We start from the raw sequence: 24,845 nt of genomic DNA, 5'->3' as shown, positions 1-24,845 counted from the left end.
ATCTTCACCAACTACCATGTCTAAAAGAGCTCCTTCCCATCATTCTAGTCCCATTCTAAAAAGTACTTAATGCCCATAAGTATTTTCTTGTTTATTATCATGTTCTTCCCTATGAGAATGTAAGATCATTACCATATTTCCAGAACCTCAAAGAATGTCTGGCACCTATTAGCTGACTAGTAAGTAAAATAGTGGTTACATGAACAGAAGTAGAGACTAGAGATACATTCCTGAGGGAGAAGGATTAAACCAGCTGATAGTTCAGATCCTGGAACAGGATGGGGGCCACACAGAGGTCAACTAAGCATGGTACCCTGATTAGTGGACATGACAAACTGATATTATCATCTGAGATAAAAAGGTCGAGGAGAGGTCTACTTCGGACATATGGATTTGAGCTGATAGACCATGATGAAAACTGAGAAGGAAAGACTGAAAAGCTAATCTCAGAAGGCTAAAATGAGAAGTTAAAGTACACAGTGTTTCTCTTTTTTGTCCCAACCACCCTAATACCATCCAATGTAACTAATAATAGCAAATGTTTACTTAGAACAGCCCCTGACTGGGGAGCCTGGGTGGCTCAGTGGGTTAAAGCCTCTGCCTTCGGCTCAGGTCATAATCCCAGGTTCCTGGAATTGAGCCCCAAGTTGGGCTCTCTGCTCAGCAGGGAGCCTGCTTCCCTTCCTCTCTCTCTGCCTGCCTCTCCGCCTACTTTTGATCCCTGCCAAATAAATAATAAATAAAATCTTAAAAAAAAAAAAAGACCAGCCCTTGACAACTGCCACTATATAAGGACCCTGCATCTATTAACTCATTTAATCTTCAAAACCACCCCATAGAAAGCACTACTAAATCCTCATTTTGCAGATGAAGAAACTGAAGGATAGGAAATTTAAATAACTTGTCCAAGGTCACACACCTAATAAAAGGGGAAAGCAGGTGTGAACCCAGGTAATCCAGCTGGGTTCAAGGTCTTACCCACCATGCTATGCTGCCTGCTTCTGGGAAACAGGATGTGACCTCCAAGAAACGAGCCAGGAGTTGAATGCTACTGATGCTGTTTGATATATAAAAACTGAGTATCTTTTTTGCCTCTGTACTTCTTTGAAGTTATGTTCCTTCAGCATTTAGTTTCCCCCACTTTTTGAAAGCCATTAAATGCCATACCTCTGTGAAAAAAATATTCTGTATGTATTAAGGAAAATACTGGAGGACCTGGGTGGCTCAGTGGTTGGGCATCTGCCTTTGGCTCAGGTCATGATCCCAGGTCCTGGGATCGAGCCCCATATCGGGCTCCCTGCTCAGCAGGAGGCCTGCTTCTCTCTCTTCCACTCCCCCTGCTTATGTTCCCTCTCTCGCTTGTCTCTCCCTGTCATATAAATAAATAAAATCTTAAAAAAAAAAAAAGGAAAGAAATTAATAATAATTATAATAGATCAAAATGTCTCATTAAAATTAACTGCCTTTATGATTCTTTTTTTTTTTTTTTTTTTTAAGATTTTATTTATTTATTTGTCAGAGAGAGAGCGAGCGAGAGCGAGTACAGGCAGACAGAGTGTAAGGCAGAGTCAGAGGGAGAAGCAGGCTTCCCTGCAGAGCAGGGAGCCCGATGCGGGACTCGATCCCAGGACGCTGGGATCATGACCTGAGCCGAAGGCAGCTGCTTAACCAACTGAGCCACCCAGGCGTCCCTGCCTTTATGATTCTTAATGCAGCTACTGGAAAATTTTAACTTGAACACACATATTTCATCTTTTTTTTTTTTTTTAAGATTTATTTATTTGAGAGAAGGAGAGCAAGGCGGGGGGAAGAGCAGAGGAAAAGGGAGTGACGCAGCCTTCCCACTGAGTGGGGAGTCAATGCCAGACTCGATCTCACAACCCTGAGCCGAAATCAAGAGTCACTTAACCAGCTGAGCCACCAGGTGCCCCGGTTCATGTAACATTTCTATTGGCTGGTGGCGGGCTAGTTAACAGTGAGGAAAGGAGAGCGCAGTACCAGATGAAGTTGGGATAAGTGGGCAAGGCCAGGTCACATAGAGCCCTGCAGACACTGAATTTTATTTTAAGTGAAGGCAACTGCTAAATATTCTGAGAAGGGAGGTTTTAAGGAGCTCGCTGTAGCAGCTGTGTGGAGGTGGCTGCTAAAGCAGCCCAGCAGTCGGCAGTGAAGAGACAGTGAATGAAAGCAGACAAGTACAGAGGTAAGAACGGTGCCTCAACAGCAGTAACACAGACGGGACCAGTGAGCGGAACAGGGGTTAGCAGAGAAACTGGGGTGCGTGAGGTAGGGTGTCAGAAACCAGGAGGAGATCCAGGCCAAGGAAGAGTCACTGATGCAAAAGGGAGGAAAGTCTCAAGATGAAGAAAGTGCCCATGACAGCAGATGCTGGGCTCCCCAGGGGCACCCGACTGACTCAGCTGGTAGAACATGAGACTCTTCATCTTGAGGTCATGAGTTCAAGCCCCATGTTGGGTGTAGAGCTTGCTAAAATAGTAATTAAAAAAATAAAAAATAAAAAAAAGACTGTGATGCTGTGCACGGAGCAAGTAGAGAACTAAAAAGCATCTGCTGGGGGTGTCTGGGTGGCTCAGTCAGTTAAGCGTCTACCTCTGGATTTTAGCTCTAATCATGATCTCAAGGTCATGGGAGTGAGCCCTGGAACAAGCTGCACACTCAGCAGGAAATCTGCTTGAGATTCTCCCTCTCCCTCTTTCCCTCCCCATACGTGTGCTCTTACACTCCCACTCTCTCAAATAAATATATCTTTTTAAAAAAATAAAAAATAAAATAAAATGCATCTGCTGGTTTAGAAATTACTTGCTCACTAAAGAGACATGGAGCAGGGAAAATGCTCACTGGTGAGATGTGATGTAACTAGGTAACAGCTCATCTATGTTACATTTTACATGTACATACAGAATTTAAACACAGAAAAATTCTGTACTTGTAGTATCTCTGAATCTGATCATTTGTGGTTATGTAAGAAAATGTTCTTATTCTTCAGACATTAATGATGAAAAATGTAGGGCTGCAATGTCTGCAATACTCTCAAATGGTTCAGCAAAAAAACGACAGTAATAATCTACAGTAACGATGAGAGCCAATGTGGCAAGATGTTAATGTTAATAATGGTGGATCTGGTGAAGAGCAGAGCTGACCCTTGAACATCATGAGTTTGAAAGCATGTGGGTCAAGTTCTATGTGGATTTTTTTATGGTACTTACTGTAAATATATTTTCCTTATGATTTTCTTATTAGCATTTTCTTTTCTCTAGCTTAAAGAAATAAAATAGTTGTAAATAAAATAAATAAAAATAAAAAATTAATAAAATAAAAATAAAAAATAAAAAAGTTGTAAATAAAAGTTGTAAAATACAGTATGTATCACATATAAATATAATATGTAAATAACATGTTAATCGACTGTTGTAAGACTTCCAGTCAATACCAGGCTATGAGGTAAGCTTTGGGGGAGTCAAAAGTTACACATGGACCTGTGAGTGAGTGGGAAGCAGGCGCCCCTCAGCCCCACAGTGTTCACAGGTCAACTGTATATGGGTGTCCATTATAAAGTCTTGTGACCTTTCTGTAGCTTTGAAATCTGAAAGTAAAAAAATTGAAGGAAAAAAAAGGTCACTGGTGGCATTAGTGAGAGCACTGTCTGTGAGGTAAAAATGGAAGAGTCACAAGGGAATAGGGGCAGAATGACTGAAAGGAATAGCTATGGATGTCTTTCAACCAGCTTGGAGATAAAAAGGCAAATGATAGGAGCGCCTGGGTGGCTCAGTGGGTTAAGCCACTGCCTTCGGCTCAGGTCATGATCTCAGGTTCTGGGATCGAGTCCCACATTAGGCTCTCTGCTCGGCAGGGAGCCTGCTTCCTCCTCTCTCTCTGCCTGCCTCTCTGCCTACTTGTGGTCTCTGTCTGTCAAATAAATAAATAAAATCTTTAAAAAAAAAAAAAGGCAAATGATAGAGGACAACTGAGGGAACAGATGGTGAAGGACTTTTTTTTAGCGTGAGACTCCTGAACACATCTGTAGGCTGAAGAAGAGCCAGTGGAACGAACAGCGAGATAGAGTGAATACACAGTACAGAAGGGATGGTTAACTGAAGGAAAAGAGGTCCCAGAGGAGGTAAAAAAGATGAAAGGATCAAAAGCAGAGGTTAATCTCAAACAGAAGACAAAACTCCTTTCTCCTCAGAGACAAGTAAAGAATGTCAGAAACTGTGTGTGCGAGAGCACACAGGCCTCCAGATACCCTGACGGATGAATAGGGCACCAGGCTTCGTGGCTCCGGGGTCTGGACCTATGTGGTAATCTTTGAGGCACATGGTTGTGGCTCTGAGTGGATCTTAGGCTCGGATGTGGAAATGGTGGGTGCCCATATAATACGTATTCACTCTTGAAGGAGCAGTTTGCCAGTCAGATTTAAGATATTTTGCCATGTGGGAATCAGCAGAGGCTCTTTTTATTTGGACGTGTTCTCCTACGTGCATCTCTGATCTGAAGGGGGCAATTCAGCTTGTTAAACAATGGAGAGAAGAAAATGAAGGTCCCAGAGGAGGTAAAAGATGAAAGGATCAAGAGCAGAGGTTAATCGCAAAGAGAAGGACAAAACTCCTTCCTCCTCAAAGACAAGAACATCAGAATGGAAATGAAAACAGGGAGCAGGAGTATAGGTTGGAAGTAGGAAGTGGGGAGTTTATGACAGAAGATCCTTTATGAAGCAGGAAGCAAGAGTCTGCTAAGCATGTGGAACTTAAGGAAAAGGTGAACACTTAAAACAGAATCAGGAAAGCTAAGCAAGGTGAAAAAATACAAGTAAGCACAGTCATGCAGCTGTCGGCAGCAACACTAGAACAAAATATGACTGCGCTCAGAGTGAAACGCACAGGATTTCCTGTCTTGACATTCCTTGTTTGCGTCCTCACCACACCAGCACACTGCTGTGGGGGGAAACATGCCAGCACAGCAGCCCAGGCATACGTTTCACAAGGTCCCTGTCACAACACCACCAAAAGCAGGCAGGCTCTATCGGAAGAGATGGTTTACTCCTACCTGAGGCCCCTGCTGCAGAGAAGTACACCTTTGCCAGCTACACAGCTGGTAAACCAGTAGCTCACTAAAGAATGGAAAGCTAGTTTAAAACAGCAGAGATAATAAAAGTTCTGCAATGATAAGCCTGCCCTGTCCAGGCTTTTATAGTGATTGTGCCCAATTTTCCAAAACTCAGGGAAATGCACTGTACTTTTAGGGCCTCCTGCCAAAGTAAAGTCACCCCAGAAAGGGGAGAAGAGGCCTCTTCTGCTGCTCTCCCTGGGAGGGAGAGGAAACCGTGGCTTAATAGTGGCCCCAAACCATTTTGCAATCCCCAATGTAATAACTGACTCAGGGCAAGGATCATTAATGGGTGTTAAACCACTGAGTAAAACAAAGGCTTTTGGGAAAAAAGTACCATTTTACATTTTTTTCCTCTGAATTATGAAGGAAAAAAGGTACTGTTACAAGGAGTATGTCTGGCAGACACCACTTAACCAAGTAATCAAATGCATCATTACCAACACTAGAAAAACTGACCTCATATGCCTCCTGAGATGATGGTGGGAAAGAAGTAACAAAATGTTTAAGCCAAATTCAGTGATGAGGAAACAAGACAATTCCCCAGAAAGCAGGACATTTTAGAATTCAAGTGTCCTGGACTCTTCAAAAATATCAGTGTGTTTTGTACGGAACCACAAAAGGCCCCAAATAGCCAAGGCAATCTTGAGAAAGAAAGACAAAGCTAGAGAGATCATGCTCCTTTATTTCAAACTACACTATAAAGCTACGGTAATCAGAACATGATGGTACTGGCACAAAGAGACACACAGATCGAGGGGAACAGAATAGAGTCCAGAAATAAACCTACTAGGTTATATAATCAATTAATTTACAGCAAAGGAGACAGAATATACAAAAGAGGAAAGAGTTTCTTCTTTGAAGAAGAAATGGTGCTGGCAAAGCTGGACAGCTACATGCAAAAGAATAAAACTAGATTGCTTTCTTACACCACACACAAAAATAAATTAAAAATGGATTAAAAACTTAAATGTAAGGGGGGCCTGGGAAGCTCAGTCGGTTAAGCATCTGCCTCTGGTTCAGATCATGATCTTGAAGTCCTAAGCTACAGCCCAGTCTTTGGCTCCCCACTAAGCAGGGAGTCTGTCTTTCCCGCTCCCTCTACCTCTCCCCACTGCTTGTGCTCTCTCAAATAAGTAAAATCCTAAAAAAAAAACTTAAATGTAAGGCTGAAAATCCCAAGCTTCTAGAAAAAAACACAGGCAGTAAACTCTTGGGAACCAGTCTTAGAGAATTTTTTTGGATCTCTCTCTTCAAGCAAGGGCAACAAAAGCAAAAAACAAAAACAAAATAAAAACCAACAAACAAAACCAAATGGATCTACATCAAATTAGAAAACAAAGGAAAGCAAAGAAAACCATCAACAAAACAAAAAGGCAACCTATCTGGGAGAACATATCTGCAAATGACATATCCAGTAAGGAATTAATATTTAAATTATATAAAGAATTCCAATTCAACATCAAAAAAGCAATCCAATTAAAAATAAGCAGAGGATGTGAACAAACGTTTCTCCAAAGAAGACATACAGATGGACAACAGGCACATGAAAAGATGCTCAACATCACTCATCACCAGGGAACTGCAAATCAAAACTGCCAAATATTACCTTATACCAGTGAGAATGGTTATTATCAAAAAGACAAGAAATGACAAGTGACAAGGATGTGGGGAAAATGGAACCCTCAGTGCACTGTTGGTGGAAATGAGCAGCCACTATGGAAAACGGTATAAAGTTCCTTAAAAAATTAAAAACAGAACTACCATTCAGCAATTCCACTTCTGGGTATTTATCTGAAGAAACTGAAAACACTAATTCAAAAAGTGTACATACATCCCTATGTTCACCGAGGTATTATTTACACGAGTCAAGCCATGGAAGCAATGTAACACATTCATCCATAGAAGAATGGATGAGGATGACTATATGGATAAAGAGTTTACAGATAGATATAATAGACTACTATTCAGCCTAAAAAAAGAATGAAATCTTGTCACTTGAGACAACATGGATGGACCCAGAGGGTATTGTGCTTACTGAATGAAGTCAGAGAAAAACAAGTATCAGAGTTTTATTTGTATATAAAATCTGAAAAACAAATGAACAACCAAAAGAACAGACTCAGCAGATACAGAGAACAATTGTGTTTGGGGGATGGGGGGTTGGTATAAGCAAAATAGGAGAAAGGGATTAAGCTACAAACATCCAGTTATAAATATGACAAAAGGATACAATGTACAGCATACCGAAAATAGTTAATAATATGTAACAACTTGTATGAGGACAGGTGGTAGCTAGATGTATCATGGGGATCACTTCAAAATATAGAGAACTGGGGCACCTGGGTGGCTCAGTGGGTTAAGCCTCTGCCTTTGGCTCAGGTCATGGTCCCTGGGTCCTGGGATCAAGTCCATCAGGCTCTCCACTCAGCGGGGAGCCTGTTTCCCTTCCTCTCTCTCTGACTGCCTCTCTGCCTACTTGTGATCTGTCAAATAAATAAATAAAATCTTAAAATATATATATATATATACAGAGAATCAAGAGGTACACCTAAAAAAAATATATTGCATGTCAGTCACACTTAAAAAAAAAGAAATCATTGTTTTTTGAAAGACAAAAAAGCCAGAGGGCCTTAGGTTCAGGAAGCCAAGAGACATGAAATCCAAACACAATGCATAAACTTGAATAGATATGAACTTAAAAGGAAAAAAATTAAATAGGCCACCATAAAGGAGATTTAGGAAACCACTGATAACTTCTGAATAGGAGATATTCTATGGTATTTGTGCAGTATAAATTTTCTTGGGTGTGAGAACAGGACTGTGATTACATGGCAGCACATCCTTGTTAAGAGACACATGCATGCTCAAGTGCCTGACAGTAAAGTATCACATTTTCTGCAGAAAAAGTGTATGTATGTGTGACACACAGATACACATACACACATCTGTATGCAGGAAAAAGCAAATGATACACTGTTTAGAAATTTTTTTAAAGACTACTCAAAAAGGGTGCCTATAAGACACAAGTAATGTTTTATTTCTTGATCCAGGTGGTGGTTACACAGTTAAGTTCATTTTACAACAAATCATTTATGATTGATATATTTCCTGTGTAAATTAAAAATTTTATTAAAAAAAGAATTGCCTACGCAAAGTGTTACACACAATTGGGCTCTGAGTCAATATCAGTACATGAAAATAAATACAATAAATGAAGAAAGTAGTACTCACATAAGTGAACGTGTTCCTTCTCTTTCACTCCTCTCAAAAAAAAAGAATGCCGGGGCACCTGCGTGGCTCAGTGGGTTAAAGCCTCTGCCTTTGGCTCAGGTCATGATCCCAGGGTCCTGGGATTGAGACCCGCATCTAGCGCTCTGCTCAGCAAGGAGCCTGCTTCACCCTCTCTCTCTCTGCCTGCCTCTCTGCCTACTTGTAATCTCTGTCAAATAAATAAATAAAATCTTTAAAAAAAAAAAAAAAGAATGCCAACCTACATACCTCGGAAAAGCTTCTGGGCAATGTGCAGAGGGTTCCCAAAGCGGAAGTTCTCCCCACTGAATAGGGCTAGGATGAGCTGATTTTGCTGCTCAAAACTGTCTTCAGGAAAGCGAGGCAGAAACTGCTGGAGGTGTTCACGTTGAGAGTCACTCAATACTTCTTGCCATGTTGAGAGGCTGACTACATCAAAGAATATCTCAGGCTAGGACAATGAGGAAAAGCAGACAAGTGAATAAGAGAGAAACAAAAACTTTTAAGTTTATCCATGAGCGGTAAAATATACATAAAATTTACCATTTTATCCATTTTTAAGTGTACAGTGATATTAGGTACATTTACACTGTTGTGCAACCATCACTATACCCAAGTTTTTAAGTTGGTTTAAACCAAAATGTTACTGGGATGCCTGGGTGGCTCAGTTAGTTAAGCACCTGCCTTGGGCTCAGGTCATGATTCCAGGGTCCTGGGATCGAGTCCTGCATTGGGCTCCCTGCTCAGTGGGAAGCCTACTTCTCCGTCTGCCTGCCACTCCCCCTGCTTGTGTGTATGCACTCTCTAACAAATAAATAAAATCTTAACAACAACAAAAAAAGTCATCAATCTTTACTCAATTCTCAAATCTTAGATATTAACAACAACATTTAAACCACTATCTTATACCCAACAGTAAATAATAACCCAAAGGAAAAACAATGTCAGTTTCTACCTGAATTCAGCTTGAGATGAGGGGCAGGAAAAAGTTAACATGGGAGGAGAGGAAGAGCAGTTGAGTCACCTGCCAAGAGTGACAAGCAGCAGGACGGAGTTCAATCTCAGCTCAGTTATATACTGTATACCTTCTATGTGCTGAGTACTAAGCTAGGCGGCTTGTTTCGGTGGGGGTAGGGGGGAGACAAGCAATTACAATGTACCTAAGGAAAAGCTGATGTGCACAGAAGCATACAGGAGAAGCCCGTGTCCCACACCCAAGGTGTCAAGAGAACACCTACCAGAAAAAGTGACATTTAAGAGAGTTAAAGGATAAAAAAAAAAAGGAAAAGGAAAAAAAGTGCTGAAGGAGGAGAGTTAAAAATCTAACAGAGCAGGGGCACCCAGCTGGCTCAGTTGGTAGAGCATGTGGATCATGAGTTCAAGCTTCACGCTGGGCATAGAAATTAAAGATAAATAAACAAAAATTTAAAAATCCAGAGCAAAACCATAAAAACAGAAGAATAATTAATATAAAAGATACCTGTGGGGGCCTGAATAGTATTGGCAACGTTCTACTTCTTGTAGCTACATGGTTGTTTTATCCGTGTTTTATTTATATGGATTTTATATACTCTTCTTCTATATGATACAGTCCATTTTTTTGAATAATGAAAAGAGTTGAGGCAATGCATAGCTAGCGCAAGGACGCAGAGGGAGGGAGCAGCAGACAGAAGAGGAGCAAGGGACCTAAAAACATGTTAAGTACCTGTGACTTTATCCTAAGGACAATGGAGAGCCACCAAAGGGCTGAAGCAGGAGAAAAGCCAGAATTCGAACCACCTACCAGGCATCTCTTGCATGCATGTACCAAGAGCACCTCAGTGTCCAAACTGTCCCCCTGCAAGTCTACTTTTGCACACCACTTTATTCCTGTGTCTCAGTTCTGCCCAAGTAGGTAAGTAATAAAGTAAGCGTTTGCTGACTAAATGAATAACAGAAAGAGATTTATCTGAAAGAGTGTGCAAAGAAACATGGATGGGAAGGATATATATGTCACTTCAGTAGTTGTTACTTCAGGTGGCAGAGAAAATAAATGGTGGCATTATTTTATCTATAATATTTGACATATTAGGAACGAAAAAATCTGAACCGCAGAGGACTAAGTGCAATTATCTCCTAAAACTGAATGATGTACAAATGAATGCTTGATATGACACCCTACACCTGTCTGTATATGTGATAATGGCAAAAGAAAGGAGAAAAATAAATACACTTTTTGGCATACACAATGCCTTACACATAAGCACTTAATAAGTGGGAGCCGCCTTAATGATGATGACGATTACATAGCCTGCCTGTGAAAGGGGCCAAAAGCACACAGATATCCCATCCAGGACATGTACTACTAACTGACTAAAGGTTACTTGCTTGATGAACAGATACAGTATGCCTGGATTTTGTTTCACGATCCACAAGGTGGGTAACAAATTCAATGTAAGTACATCCATAATTCTGTCCTCAAAATATCTAATTTCTTGTTAACTGCTCAGAATTATCTGGTTAAAAATAGGGCTTCGGGGGACGCCTGGGTGGCTCAGTTGGTTAAGCAGCTGCCTTCGACTCAGTTCATGATCCCGGCGTCCTGGGATCGAGTCCCACATCGGGCTCCTTGGTTGGCAGGGAGTCTGCTTCTCCCTCTACCTCTGCCTGCCATTCTGTGTTCGTGCGCTCTCTCTCTCTGACAAATAAAAAAAAAGGGGGGGGGGGGCTTCGGTATACAGCTTGAACTTTCTTCTCTGAACACATTATTAAAGACTTTACATTAAAAAAGTGAGAGATATCACTCTGGCTGCATTGTAGAAAATGAAACCAAAGGGTACACAAAAGACTGAAAACCTTCAGTGTGTGGAAAAGGTTTAGAATAGTGGTTAGGGGCAAGGTGACAGAAAGAAGACGGTGGTGTTGCTACTACTTACGTCCTCCAGAAGGTCCTCGGGCAGACTAACCCTGGTGCCCCCCAGGAGGCAGTCTTCCATAATACGAGTGCCATGGCCATCTCCACATGGACCCAGTTCCAAGGGATCCGTCAGCATATGGTCCAAGGAGTCCATTGTTTATGTTCCAAAGAAAATCTAGACAATTATATGAAGTCATACCTCCAGATAGAAAGGTAGGAATCCCAGGGGTCTGGGTGATACTAACACTCCTTCAAAAAATATTCTGGCCCAGAAAATAGTCAAACTCAAGTCCAGTTTTTAATATTTTATCCTCTTACCTTAACTACAGCTACACACCTCTTCTCTCTTCTACCACTGCATTCTCATCTCAATCTTCAAACCTTTTCTAGCAGGTCTCCTGCTGCTCAGAATGCTTCTAAAGTAACTCCCAAATCTGCAGAATTTCTTATACCTTCATTTTACACTTGAGCAAAGTGAGACTTAGAGATTAAACAGATAACTGATAAACAGATCAGAGTTCATAACTTAAAACTTCTTCTCAGGCCAATAATCTCTCTACCATAAGATAATTTCTTGGAGTGCCTGGGTGGCTCGGTTGGTTACGCATCTTCCTTCGGCTGAGGGCATGATCCCCGGGTCCTGAGATCTAGCCCTGCAACAGGCTCTCTGCTCACTTCTCCCTCTCCCTCTGTCCCTCCCCCTGCTCATGCTCCCTTTCTCTCTCCCTCTCTCAAATAAATAGATAAAATCTTTAAAAGATAATAATTAAAAAATAATATTAAAAAATAATTTCTTTAACAATTATTGCTTTGTTTTTTTTTGGAACTCTTTGTTATGCCTTCATGAAGAAAAAAATCAACCATATAGACTAGTAAAGCTCAGACACTGACAATAAATTATTTAATGAGGGCCTATTAAGTGCCTGGCCTTTCATGAATCTCATTTAATTCCTACAACTGTGCAACACAAGATCATCAGATCTATTCTACAGATACTAAAACTGAGGATCAAAGTAGATAAATAACTTGCCCAATCTCAACAGTTATGAATGAATGAAACTCAGGTCTGTCACACATTCTTAACATTACACCTCCTACATAAACTGTCAATTGCAATTTTGAAAGGGGAACATGTTAATATGACTTCAATCCACATAAGCTCTGGGGTCTTGGGACGCCTGGGTGGCTGTCTAAGCGTCTGCCTTTAGCTCAGGTCATGATCCCAGGCTCCTGGGATGAGTCCCACAGCAGGCTCCTTGCTCAGAAGGGAGCCTGCTTCTCCCTCTGCCTGCCCTCACTGCTTGTGCTCTCCCTCACTCACTCTCTGTCTCAGAGACAAATAAATAAAATCTTTAAAAACAAAAACAAAACAACTTGGAGTCTCCAAGCATTTGACCACACCAGTAAACGTAGTAGCTAATCTGCCAACTAAGGGTCCATTTGGTATTTGTAACCATGTAAATATAATGCTATTTTTTTCCTTCTTATAATAAATGAACACTGCTGGTCTTCTTTATAAATGTATAAATCAACACATCTTCAGAGGGTTGTCTGGGGGGCACAGTCGATTAAGGGTCCAACTCTTCTTGGTTTTGCTCAGGCTGTAATCTCAGGGTCGTGAGATCGAGCTCTGTATCAGGCTCCATGCTCAGTGGGGAATCCACATGAGATTGCTAAATCAATTCCATCTCCTATTCCTACCAAATGGACTGAGAAGCACAATAAAATGGAAAGAAAAACACAAAACAAAACAGACTTAACAGTCAAAATGCCAAACTTCTAGCCTAATCTCGGTGACTTTAGGCAAAATTCTTACCTTGCCAGGTGTCAATTTCCTTATCTGTAAGACAAAGGGGAGTTGTACCAGGTCCTCTGTACAGTTATTTCCAATCTTGGAATCCTACAATAAATAATCTCCAGATGGATGACAGTTTATATGACTTAATGCAGTCACAGAAACAGTAATGTAATGACTTCTGATCCCAAAACTCTTAAATGATAAAAAGCAGAGCTGTAATACCACTAGTAAAATAAGCATCTTCCCACAAATTATCTCAGGTTATCTTTGAGAGATTTCAGATGTATGTAGAGATACTGCAGGAAGATTAGTGTTGGACAAACCAGATGGTCTCCAAACAATTGTGCTCCATCACCTTTCAGTACATGGGGAATGTCAACATCCTGAACGTTGCTGGTGCCTAAGTAACTGAAGCAGGTGAGAAAGCACATGGCGCATGAGTTTAACAAAACTTTAAAATAGAAAAATTGGCAGAAGCAACCTGATGCTTAGAGCAAGACACTCTTCACAGAACTGACATAGAACAGGACAGTAACTGCAAAGCCAGTGTTCTGACTCTTAGGAGGATCACCCCTGTTTCACAACTTGTTCACAAGTTTCTTCAACTATGATGGATGTGTAGCTAAATTTAATCTATTCGAGTGGCAACCTTTGCCCTGCTACTATTCTGAATAGGATCTCAAAACACAAAAAACAGGGAGCTGCCAGAGGATTGAAACCCCGGAAGCCAAGGATTTCTGAGTCTTGCGGCGTCCTGAACCTCTGTACCGGACCGGGAGGGTGTCTCCCGATGGCCCTTCCTCTGCACCTGGGCTAGCCTTGGCTCTTGGACCCTCCCCAACGCAAAAAGCTAAACCCTGGGCTGCTTCCGGAGCAAACGCCGGCTCCAAATCCGCCGCCCCTGCAACTAAACCCCTCCCCAGCCAACCCGGCCCTGCCCAAGGCCGGGTACCGCCCCTCTAAACTGCACCTCTGCGCCCACGGCCCCTCCCCCACACCGTGCCTAACCCTAACCCCCACCCACCCGGCAGCCCGGCTCCCAACCCGCCCGCCTCCCCTGCCCCAAGTCCCCAGGAGCAGCGACCCTCGGAGACCCAGCGGCTCCTTCCCTCAGCTCCCCGGCTACGCTTTTAACCCTTTCGCCGTCCTGGGCCCGCCCTCACCTGAGTCGCAGGCGCGGGTCTCCCAACCCGCAGCGCTTCTCGGCCCGCGGGCTCCCGGACGCGCTCGCTCCCGCAAGGCGTCTCGGTGCGTGCACGCTCCGGGCTCGGCGGCGGAAGGGGCGGGGTTTCGAGGGGCGGGACCTGGAGGGTGCCGGGGGCGGGGCCTCGAAGGGCGGGGCCTGGGGCGGTGCGAGCCCGCGCTGCTGGGTTTGGGTTGCAGTTTTCTCGCGGCCCATGGTCTCACCTGCTTTTTCAGAAAGAACAGTGTCCGTAGTCTACCTGGCCGCGAACTGAGGCCCATGAATGGTGAATGCAATTTTATTCGCCAGCGTTTGCGGAGAGTATACTCTGTACCGGGCACTATGCTAAGCACTTTCTAGCCCCTATCTCTGTACTACAGCTGTCTGCTCTTATGCACTATTCCCATTTTACAACTGAGGAAACTGCAGTTTCTTGAGTTTCAGGGAGGAAGGAAAACACAGGAGCCTGTGCCCTTGCGTATCTCCGTATCTTCCTTCTGTCCCTGGGCCCCTGACCTTCAGAAAGAAAGTATAAACACGTCGAAGAAATACATTTAAAATTAAACTCGATAACATTCCTCTGTTAAGAATCTAGGCCCTAGGCACCCTGGGTGTCTCAGTCGGTTAAGCATCTGTCTTCCGCTCAGGTCGCGTTCTTGAGTCCTGGGATTAAGTCCTGCATGGGGCTCCCTGCTCCTCTCATTGATGCTCCCTCTGACCCTCCCTCCTCTCGTTGCTCTCTCTCTTAAATAAATAAATAAAATCTCTAAAAAGGAAAAAAAAAAAAAGAATCCAGGTCCCTTTCTTATTCACTGGGTCTTATTTAGAAGAGCTTCAGACTACTTAATCCACAGCTTCTCCCACAGGGTCCTGCAGAGACCGTCCTCAGGTCCCTGGATTGGATGGAAATATGTCGGGGAAGCTGATAGGTCAAACTAAGGTTCCTCCCTTGTTGGAAAACAGTGCCCACCAGCCCTTAGTTCCTGCCTATTAGACCATTGGGAGGTTCTTCAATTAGAAAACACCAACTAGAAGGACAGGGGGACACCATTCCATAGTTGTCATCCTTGAGTTCCCTTACATATGTCTCTGACCAGACCAGAGTCAACCGAAGAGTCAAAACATTATAAATTGTAATGAACAAAATTAGTAAAGAGATAACTCTCGATTTCGGGTCAGGTCGGATCTCAGGGCTCTGAGATAGAGCTGCACTAGGCCTCCTGGCTCAAATCCGGGCCAGCTGCCCCTTCCCCCTCTCAGCTCACTCAGGCACGTTCTCTCTCTCTCTAGTATTAATAAAAATATATTTTTAATTAACAATCCCAGTAGTTCTTGTAGCTTCACACATACAAACAAGGAAGATATTTATTAAAAAAAAATATTTATTAATTTTTACACCTGCTGTAGCACAAGACTATTAACACTATAACTCACTGAATGTACATTAAATGTTCACATTTAAATAACAGGACAGGGTCAATATTTTCAACCTGTGGGTCAACTTTAGCATCTCATGAAGTGCTTTTTAGCCCTAGATATCTTGAGAGTTTTTTGAAAGGATAATTCCAAATCGGAAAACAATTCAAGAAGATCAAAGCAATAGGTTTTTCCAGAATAATAGGAATTTTACATGATGAAATGTCTATTTATGTGAGCATAAATCAAACAATAAAAATGTAAAATCTGTATGTAACCTACTCCAAAATTTTCACACTGCACTGATTGAAGTTTAGAGTGCCAATATGTCCTAAGAGAGGCCACAATATAAACATTGGCTACATACTTTTTTTTTTCTGTATTGATCTTCAGATGGCTTATAATCCACCACCTCTTCAAATCCAAGTCCCTTTGAAAAAATCTATTAACTTGGAATGGACGTGCAGAATACCTGATCTTAGAGAAGTGTTTGGCTTGATGGCCACCTGCATCTCTGGTTGATAATATACAAATTGGTTTTAGATCCTTTGTTTATTCCACATAAGTACAAAAAGAGAAAAAGAAAAAACTTAGATGAGAAAGAAGCAGAGTCCTTCCAAACTATTTTCTTCTGTGTATTTTACAATTTGAAATAACTGGCATAAAATGAACATTCTGTTCAGTGATAGTTTTCTCTTGTAATCAATAAGTTATTCCTGAGGGAAGGGGTAGTACCTTGCTCGTTCAAATTAAAAAGGACCCAATAGGGCCAGATTTAAGGTATAAAAATTAAACTGGACCTTTAGCAAAGTCTAATACTCTTCGCCTAGCAAGTCTTTCTAGACTGGACACTGGGATATTTACAGTTATTATACTGCAGGACTCTGGAACCCAGAGTCTCTGTTTTGTGACTCAGGGTCAATGTTTTCTATGGAAAACATCAACATTACATCTTTGTTACCAAAGATAGAGTCCATCCTTAGCTTCTACACATTTACCAAGTAACTTTCTCAAGCTCCCTTAGTGCCCAGATTTTCAGGGATAACTAAATAAATGAGGTCTCAAAAATAAAGTGCAAAATCTACATATTAGTAAAGTTATTTCGACAGAATCGTTTCTTTTTCCAAAAGGTGTCTTACCATAAAGAAGCTATTATACTTTCTTAGTTTATAGAACCAGTTTTTACCCAGAAATGTAAATAAAACAGAATAGCTAACTTCATTTGAAATTGAAATTAGATCTTTCTGTTCGGGAGTGATAAGTTCCATCACAGGATAATTCCTCTAAAAATGTGTTAGTGTGTCACAAAAAACTGTTAAAATACATACCGATTTCTGCAATGTTTTACGTGTACAATTGGAATGCACAGTAAAAAGTAGGGAAGTATTTTCCCCCATTGAATTCATAGCCAACAAGACAGCAAACAGGAACACATATAAGAAAAGCTATCGCTGAGGCAGATTTTTCTCCTCCCAAGTGACAGTATAAAAAGCATAAAGATTGGATTTCTTTCATATCCCTTATAATTACCTTGACATATAAATGGTCCCCACATTCTTATTTTTCCCCTAAGTGTGAAGTTGGTCATCTTTCCAAAAGGTCCAGGTGAGTTACAATATGTCTAAGTTAAAAGTGTTAAAAAAAAAAAAATGAGGGCCACCTTTCCAACCAAACTTAAAGAATGTTCATTTTAAGACAGCATGAGAAGTACTAAAATACACTAAAAGATGTGAGAGTCGGATGTACACCTGATAAGAACAAGGAATTAATCCTGTTCCAATGAATGGTAAATGGATCCTGCAAGGCAGGACAAGGTTTCAGTGCTTTTCACTTTATCGATATGTAATTATCTTAGTATTTTTTCCTGGTACCGAGATCTCAAACACCTCCTTCTTAATACACCACAACCAGAGAATGGGAGGCAAAGCTTTAATGTGGGAGTTTAAATTCTGCTGACATCAAACAAACCTTTTCTCCTACGGGGAGTCTACCGTGGTGGAGTAATAAGGTAAGACCTACCAGAATAGGAGGTTCTTGCCTCAGTGGCTGAAGGCCAGCGCCTGTGCAAAGCACTACCAATAGTAGCCCAATAACAGTTTTCCCAAAGAGGCAAGTTGTTTTTGTGGTTGTTTTAAATCAGCAATAAGAAAAATCTAGACGATGGTTTTTCCTTCAGAACATCACTGTCAAACCTCTGTTTCATCATCTTTATTTTCATATTCAATAGGCTTCCCTTGTTAAATTACTGAAAAGCAAACTCAGAAGATGAGGCAGTTCTGACCGAATAAAATACCCCTCTCCTTCAGGGCCATGGCTTGGAATGAAGAAGTCCAGTGGCCATGGACTTGGCACATCCTTTCTCCACCTTTGGTACAAATGTGATACACCACTTAATGTTTCCGCAAAGGAAAAGTAAGGCCTATCAATGTGTTAAAAAACCAACTCAAGAGTAAGGCGAAGTTTCTCCACCTTGAAATCCACTTTCCCCTTAAGGATCTCCATTCCATGGCAGAAGCTCCTAGGATTTAAAGAGTCAATTTGGTAAAGATGACCTTGATAAAAGGAGCCCTGGTGTGTGGTTTCCAAATTCTTGAGTGAATGATAAATCTTAAAAAAAGAGTTCCAAGTGTTGGAAGTTTCCAGACTTATGGATGAGAAGAGACATGATGTGACTGCTGGATTCAAGCTCAAGGGTAGATGTTAAGGTTTAGTGATATGCACTTCACTGCTCCCATTCCCATTGGTGGTGGTTGTAATGATATACTGCGTGGACTGCTGCTGGCTGGTGGTCTGGGGGTCCAAGTCACTGTGTGTAGCTGGCTGAACCTGGACTCCCGCGGAGAGAGCAGAAGCTTGCTTTTCCTCCAATTCTGGTTGACTTTCTGATAACACATAATGACCCTAGAATAAAAAAAGATCTTTAGAAATCTGAAGTCTTGAAGGAGTGGGGGAGGTTCTGGGTGGAGAGAAAAAGAAGGAATATGAAAGGAAACATTATAAGGTAACACCAAAATAGGCACCTATGTGAGTACTTTGGAGGGGATGAATCAGAGTTAATAGACTGCAAAGGTATTTTAAGGGACCGCCTTTGGTGTTCTACCAAATGATACAGTGAAGAGCTCCAGGTACAGAAATTTGCATCACAATCATGACCTATGTGGCTAAGGAAACGTGGGCTATTGTACCACTCTTAAGAATTCAGATATTAATAAAGTAAGATTGCTGTCTATTATGATTTAAGAGTAATACAAAGGAGATCACAGAAGAGATATTTAAAGTTTCCTTAAAGAGGCAGAATGGCGGGGCACCTGCATGGCTCAGTTGGTTAATCAATTGTCTTTAGCTGCAGTCCTGATCCTGGAACCCCAGGATCAAGTCCCCCATTGGGCTCCCTGCTCAGCAGGGAGTCTGCCTCTCCCTCTGACCCTCTCCCCTCTCACGCTCTCTCTCACTCAAATAAATAAATAAAATCTTAAAAAAAAAAAAAAAGAAGAAGAAGAAGAAAAAGAGGCAGAACGGCTCCCAAGACAGGGAATCAAGATCAGTGGTTCCTAGACTTCAGAATTTCACAGACCAGCAAATTAAAAGTAATAATAAGTATTCCAAAATTTTATTTTGCCAAGAAAAGTCATTTTTAAGATGCTACTATCAAATCAGAGAAATTTTAACACTCAAAAGTATAAGAAGAGGGATGCCTGGGTGGCTCAGTGGGTTAAAGCCTCTGCTTTCAGCTCAGGTCACGATCCCAGGGTCCTGGGATTGAGCCCTGCATCGGGCTCTCTGCTTGGTGGGGAGCCTGCTTCCCCCTCTCTCCCTTCTTGCCTCTCTGTCTACTTGTGATCTCTGTCTGTCAAAAAAATAAATCTTAAAAAATAAATAAATAAAATAAAATCTTTAAAAAAAAAAAAAGTATAAGAAGAACATGATCTTAGAATAAAGTCCCTTACCCTAAATCAATTTAGCTTTATGAAACCATGCATTACCATTATTTTTCCTCTGATCATGAAAACTTCACAGACATGGAGCTATTTCCTTAAGTTAACGTTTTTTGTTTTTTGTTTTTTAAAGATTTTATTTATTTGACAGAGAGAGAGATCACAAGTAGGCAGAGAGGCAGGCAGAGAGAGAGAGAGAGAGAGAGGAGGAAGCAGGCTCCCTGCCCAGCAGAGAGCCCGATGCGGGACTCGATCCCAGGACCCTGAGATCACGACCTGAGCCGAAGGCAGCGGCTTAACCCACTGAGCCACCCAGGCGCCCAAGTTAACGTTTTTAAAGCAAGAATGTGTCCCTTGGCAGGGTGATCGGTCTGCTATATACGCTAAGAAAAAAGAAGTCATGGAGGAAAACCCAGGCAGTGGCCTTTTCAAGCACTGTCCAGAAAAAAACGTCAGGGACAAATACCCATTTGATTTATCTAGGGTCACACGCTCAGAGTCCACAATCACCAATCTCTGATTATGATTTACTTTCCCATGTGGGTCTTTCTCAAGCAGGAGGAGGCCAGGTTCTCAGCCTGGGGTCCGTGGACTACTAGGTGGTCCACATATAGGCTTGAGCGATTCTATGAAGCCTGGAAAATGTACATTAAATGTGTGTGTGTGTGTGTGTGTGTGTGCGCATGTGTGTGTATTATGGCAGGAGGAGGGGAACATCCTTGGCTATAATCAGGTTTTCAAATGAGTTCCTGGCCCAAAAAGGTAGAGTCAATGGGTCCCACGGGGAGTAAAAATTTCACTGATTATGCCTATGAGACTCTTCCATTTCACATGAGTCATTGTTTTCACGGACAATAGTGTTCCTCTGGATTTACACATCTCTCCTAAGTCTAGTTAATGTGAGTTTGTGTGCTAAGAAATGGGTAAGCTCTCAGTATGCTTTGGGGGAAAAAATCAGGTTTTTTTGTTTTGTTTTTTTAATTTATTTGTTTGTCAGAAAGAGACAGCGCGAGCACAACAGGGGCAGCAGTAGGCAGAGGGAGAAACGGGCTCCCTGCTGAGCAAGGAGCCCGACGCAGGACTTGATCCCAGGACCATGGGATCATGACCAGAGGCAAAGCCACCCAGGTGATGCAAAAAATCAGGTTTTGGGTCCACCAGACTACCCTGCTGCTCTTTGAGACATCTTGGGAAAAAGTCTTCCCCTGGGAACATCCCAATATCCTTAGCCACTTATGAGTATGTTTCTTAATTTAAATTTACATACTGTTTTCTAATTACTTAGAGGCAGGCCAGCACAAACCAATGAAGATAAAAACAGAGGTAGCAGATACCACCAACACTGACCTGCCTAATCTAAATAGAACAAGATAATTCATGCCAATGTTTTTCCCCCAAGGGCGGTGGGGCGGGGGGAGGGGGGGCTGGCTATTTAAAATAGCTTAAAAGAGCTCCATAACAGATTCATTCTACTATTCTCTCCCAACCCAGCTGAGGACCAATAGTCATAAATACTTCCCACAAAGCACGTAAAAAAAGTGATCAACTACGACTCCGTACATGTATGCATCTAGCAGGTTCATTATAGTCATTAATTGCATAGGTATTTATTGACCATTTGCTATATACCAGCCTCCTGGGCAAGGCACTGAGAATAAAGAGGTAAAGGCCAAGCCCGGCTTTCAAGGAATTCACTGTCTGCTGGGAAAAGACAGACCGGAAAACAGTTATTAATATACACTATAATAAGGGTTATAACATAGCTCCACAAGGAGTTATGGGAGTACAGAGGAGGTATCTCTAACTCAGGTAAGGAGAGCTGAGGAGTAGGAAATGGGTGTTCGTGGAGACTGGTGTAGTATAACGGACAGGAAAGTCCTCCGGAGCAGGTCACTTACCTGCGTAACCGCCTTTACTTGGCCAGTGGTGACCGGAGTGGCCACACCACTGTCTGTAATCACGAACTGACCTGGGGGAAGTGTCATCATTTGAATCTCCGATGCTGAAAAACAGGAAAGATCCATACTTCAGTGGTTTCAGATCTTAATACAAGTTGTAGTAACAAATACCTAGCAAGGGACCACATCCCTCTTTGAGACATTTTCCATAGATTGGCTTGCCGTTAGTCATATGATATGACTTCCCCATACTCTGATAAGAATGATCATAAAAAATTAGCCCAGAGTTAGCAAATATCAGAAACAATCAATGCACCTCACCTGAACGTGACTTCTGAATATCCATAAGACAAATATTTAATAATTTTTTTAAAACCTTGGAATAAGTTACAATGGTTTACCCGTTAGCTCAATATTTTTATCCTTTAATTTGGGATTTGAATCACTAACAGTGTACCCACTATTGCCTACTAATCACAATGTAATCTAACTTGAATTTTTATTTCACCACCAGTGTTATTAAAGAAAATTAAAATCAAAGCTCATGGGGCGCCTGGGTGGCTCAGTGGGTTAAAGCCTCTGCCTTCGGCTCAGGTCATGATCCCAGGGTCCTGCCTCTCTGCCTACTTGTGATCTCAGTCTGTCAAATAAATAAAATCTTTAAAAAAAAAAAAAAACACAAAGCTCACCCTACCATCCAGCTGGTCTTTATATAATATTTTATATATATATAATATATAGGGTCTTTATATAATATTTCCTTCTAAAAGGAACCAGAGCTTCTGGCTTCTGTCTGATTCCAAAGCTGGTATAGGAAACATTACAGGATGAGCCTACGTCATAAGATGAGCTGGGATCATACCAGCACGCAAGCTGCTGTAAGAGACAAGGGGTCATGTAGAAGAGACACAGGGGCCAATGTGAAGATGCTCCCGTTGGCCAATGACAGGATAATCTGAGCATCAGTAAGGGTAACGACTGCAACGGCCTGAAATATATTTACTATGATGACAATGAGACTACAATGATAGTCAGACACACACACATACCCCTCATTGTTCACCTTGGATAATACTAGGAAAGAACTCATTATTTTGAAAACTGGGAAATAAAAAGAGATGAACTGGATATTTAAAGCATTTATCTTGCCCTTCTGTTCAAAATGTACCTCAGAGTAACTTATTAGTCAAGGTAAAGATTTTCTGTCTTTTTTTTTTTTTTTTAATTTATTTGACAGACAGAGATCACAAGCTGGCAGAGAGAGAGGAGGAAGCAGGCTCCCTGCCGAGCGGAAAGCCTGACGCCGGGCTCAACCCCAGGACCCTGGGATCATGACCGGAGCCGAAGGCAGAGGCTTTAACCCACTGAGCCACCCAAGTGCCCCAAGATTTTTTCTTTATAGTAGTTTTCTGGGGGCACCTGGCTGGCCCAGTTGGTGGAGTGCACAACTCTTGATCTTGGGGTGTGAGTTTTGAGCCCCATGTTGGGTGCAGAGATCACTTAAAAATAAAATCTTTAAAAAAAAAAAAGAAGAAGAAGAAGTTTTCTAAATGATGAGTGAAGAATGATAGAATCAGACTACGACAGCTCTGCAATCCGTAACGAAGCAGAGGAGCAGAGGGAGAAGGCAGACAGCAAGCGTCATGTGCCTCCTGCAGAAGTCCACACCACCAGCCACAAGTGTCTTGGAGGGGAAAAGAAAAAAAAAGAACCTAAATTTGGTCAAGTCTCCAGTCTACAGGAAAGAAAAGGGACAGAAGAAAGCATCTTAAATGATAATATAGGGATGACAACAGCAAAAACCACAACATGGGAAATTCTACAGAACAAATGACCCAGTTCCTTTAACACATAAACTGCAATTTAAAAGAGAGTATACAGGGGCGCCTGGGTGGCTCAGTGGGTTAAAGCCTCTGCCTTCGAAGCTCAGGTCATGATCCCAGGGTCCTGAAATCGAGCCCAGCATCGGGCTCTCTGCTCACCAGGGAGCCTGCTTCCTCCTCTCTCTCTGCCTGCCTCTCTGCCTACTTGTGATCTCTGTCTGTCAAATAAATAAATAAATAAAATCTTAAAAAAAAATAAAAATAAAAAGTAAAAGAGAGAGTATACAATAAATAAATAAATGTGTCAATAGGATCTAATTAATTTTCATTAATCACTGATAAATATCACTATATTCCTAAAAAAAAATAATAACAGAATACACACAAAAAAAACAAAAACAAACCCTCAAGGGCTGTCTGGTCAGTGGAGCACGTGACTCTTGATCTCGGGGTCATGGGTTTGAGCCCCATATTTGGTGTAAAGATTACTTAAAAAAATAAAATCTTTTTTTAAAAAATCCCTCAAAAGACATAACCAATTGCAATGCATGAGCCTTATTTAGAACTCAATTTGAAAAAAACCAACCATTAAAAAAAAATTTAAGAGGGGAGCCTGGGTGGATCACTCAGTTAAGTAACTACCTTTGGCTCAGGTCATGATCCCAGGTCCTGGGATCGAGCCCCGAATCAGGCTCTCTGCTCAGCAGGGAGCCTGCTTATCCCTCTTCCTCTACCCCTCCCCTGCTTGTGCTCTCTCTCTGTCTCTGTCAAATAAATAAATAAAATCTTTAAAAAAATTTAGGAGACAATCACAGAAATACGAACAGTGGATATTTGATGGTTATTAAAGAATTACTGTCCTGTATTTTTAGGTTTGATAACTGTACTGGAGTTGCGCTTTAAAAAATATTTATCTGGGCACGTAGGTGACTCAGTCAGTTGAACATGAGACTCTTGGTTTTGGCTCCAGTCATGATCTCAGGGTTGTCAGATCGAGCCCTTCATCGGGCTCAATGCTCAGTAAGGAATCTGGTTGAGAGTCTCTCTCTCTCTCCCTCTCCCCCAACCACCCCCAAGAGTGCTCTAAATAAATAAATAAATAAATAAAATATTTTAAAAAATATTTATGGATGAAATAATACAGATTATTATACAGTTGGGGAATTAGAAGAGAATGATGGGAGTACAGATGAGACAAGATTGGCCCTGAGTTGGTATAAAGTTGGATAATGGACACAAAGGCATTCATTATATTATTCTATTTTTGTGTATTTTTAAATGTTTCCCCTAATAAACAACTTCAATTCCAGAATCTTTTCTCCAGGGTTTCTATTATTCCCATGGCAATCATTTCACCTTTCTTTCACAGGAATTAAACTTAGTATAAATGTCTACTTACCAGGGTTCTCCTGGTAGTGACCATGAGTTGGAATCTTTCCCCAACTAGAAACAAGACTCAGTCAGCATTGTGACGACCAAAATTTAAGAGAACAGATTGTAAAAATATCAAGAAGATAGAG

General features: G+C 41.6%; 2 protein-coding genes across 6 annotated transcripts in view; both read right to left on the bottom strand.

Annotated features, from left to right (window-relative positions):
* The window catches only part of NFRKB (nuclear factor related to kappaB binding protein), a 40,755-nt gene extending 26,419 nt beyond the window's left edge, over nucleotides 1-14,336 (bottom strand). For 2 of the 4 annotated variants that reach the window (XM_004763912.2, XM_004763913.2), the window contains exons 1-4: nucleotides 14,234-14,336; nucleotides 13,089-13,172; nucleotides 11,292-11,447; nucleotides 8,626-8,827 (exon numbers count right to left, since the gene is read on the bottom strand). In XM_004763912.2, coding sequence (XP_004763969.1) covers nucleotides 8,626-8,827; nucleotides 11,292-11,426 — 337 coding nt within the window. In that variant the 5' untranslated portion in view covers nucleotides 11,427-11,447; nucleotides 13,089-13,172; nucleotides 14,234-14,336. The other 2 variants (XM_004763911.3, XM_045080350.1) reach the window with 2 other exon arrangements.
* A 1,281-nt stretch (nucleotides 14,337-15,617) lies between these two features.
* PRDM10 (PR/SET domain 10) overlaps nucleotides 15,618-24,845 on the bottom strand; it is a 97,164-nt gene continuing 87,936 nt past the window's right edge. For both annotated transcript variants that reach the window (XM_013062164.2, XM_004763916.3), the window contains 2 exons: nucleotides 21,503-21,606; nucleotides 15,618-18,570 (listed from right to left, as the gene is read on the bottom strand). In XM_013062164.2, coding sequence (XP_012917618.1) covers nucleotides 18,370-18,570; nucleotides 21,503-21,606 — 305 coding nt within the window. In that variant the 3' untranslated portion in view covers nucleotides 15,618-18,369. The remainder of the gene's footprint in view (nucleotides 18,571-21,502; nucleotides 21,607-24,845) is intronic.

This window comes from Mustela putorius, unplaced genomic scaffold (genome assembly GCF_011764305.1).
Source record: "Mustela putorius furo isolate JIRA1106 unplaced genomic scaffold, ASM1176430v1.1 tig00000460_pilon_pilon_pilon, whole genome shotgun sequence".
Taxonomy (NCBI): domain Eukaryota; kingdom Metazoa; phylum Chordata; class Mammalia; order Carnivora; family Mustelidae; genus Mustela; species Mustela putorius.
Note: the sequence above shows the minus strand (reverse complement) of the source record. Positions and strands in the feature narration are given on the sequence as shown.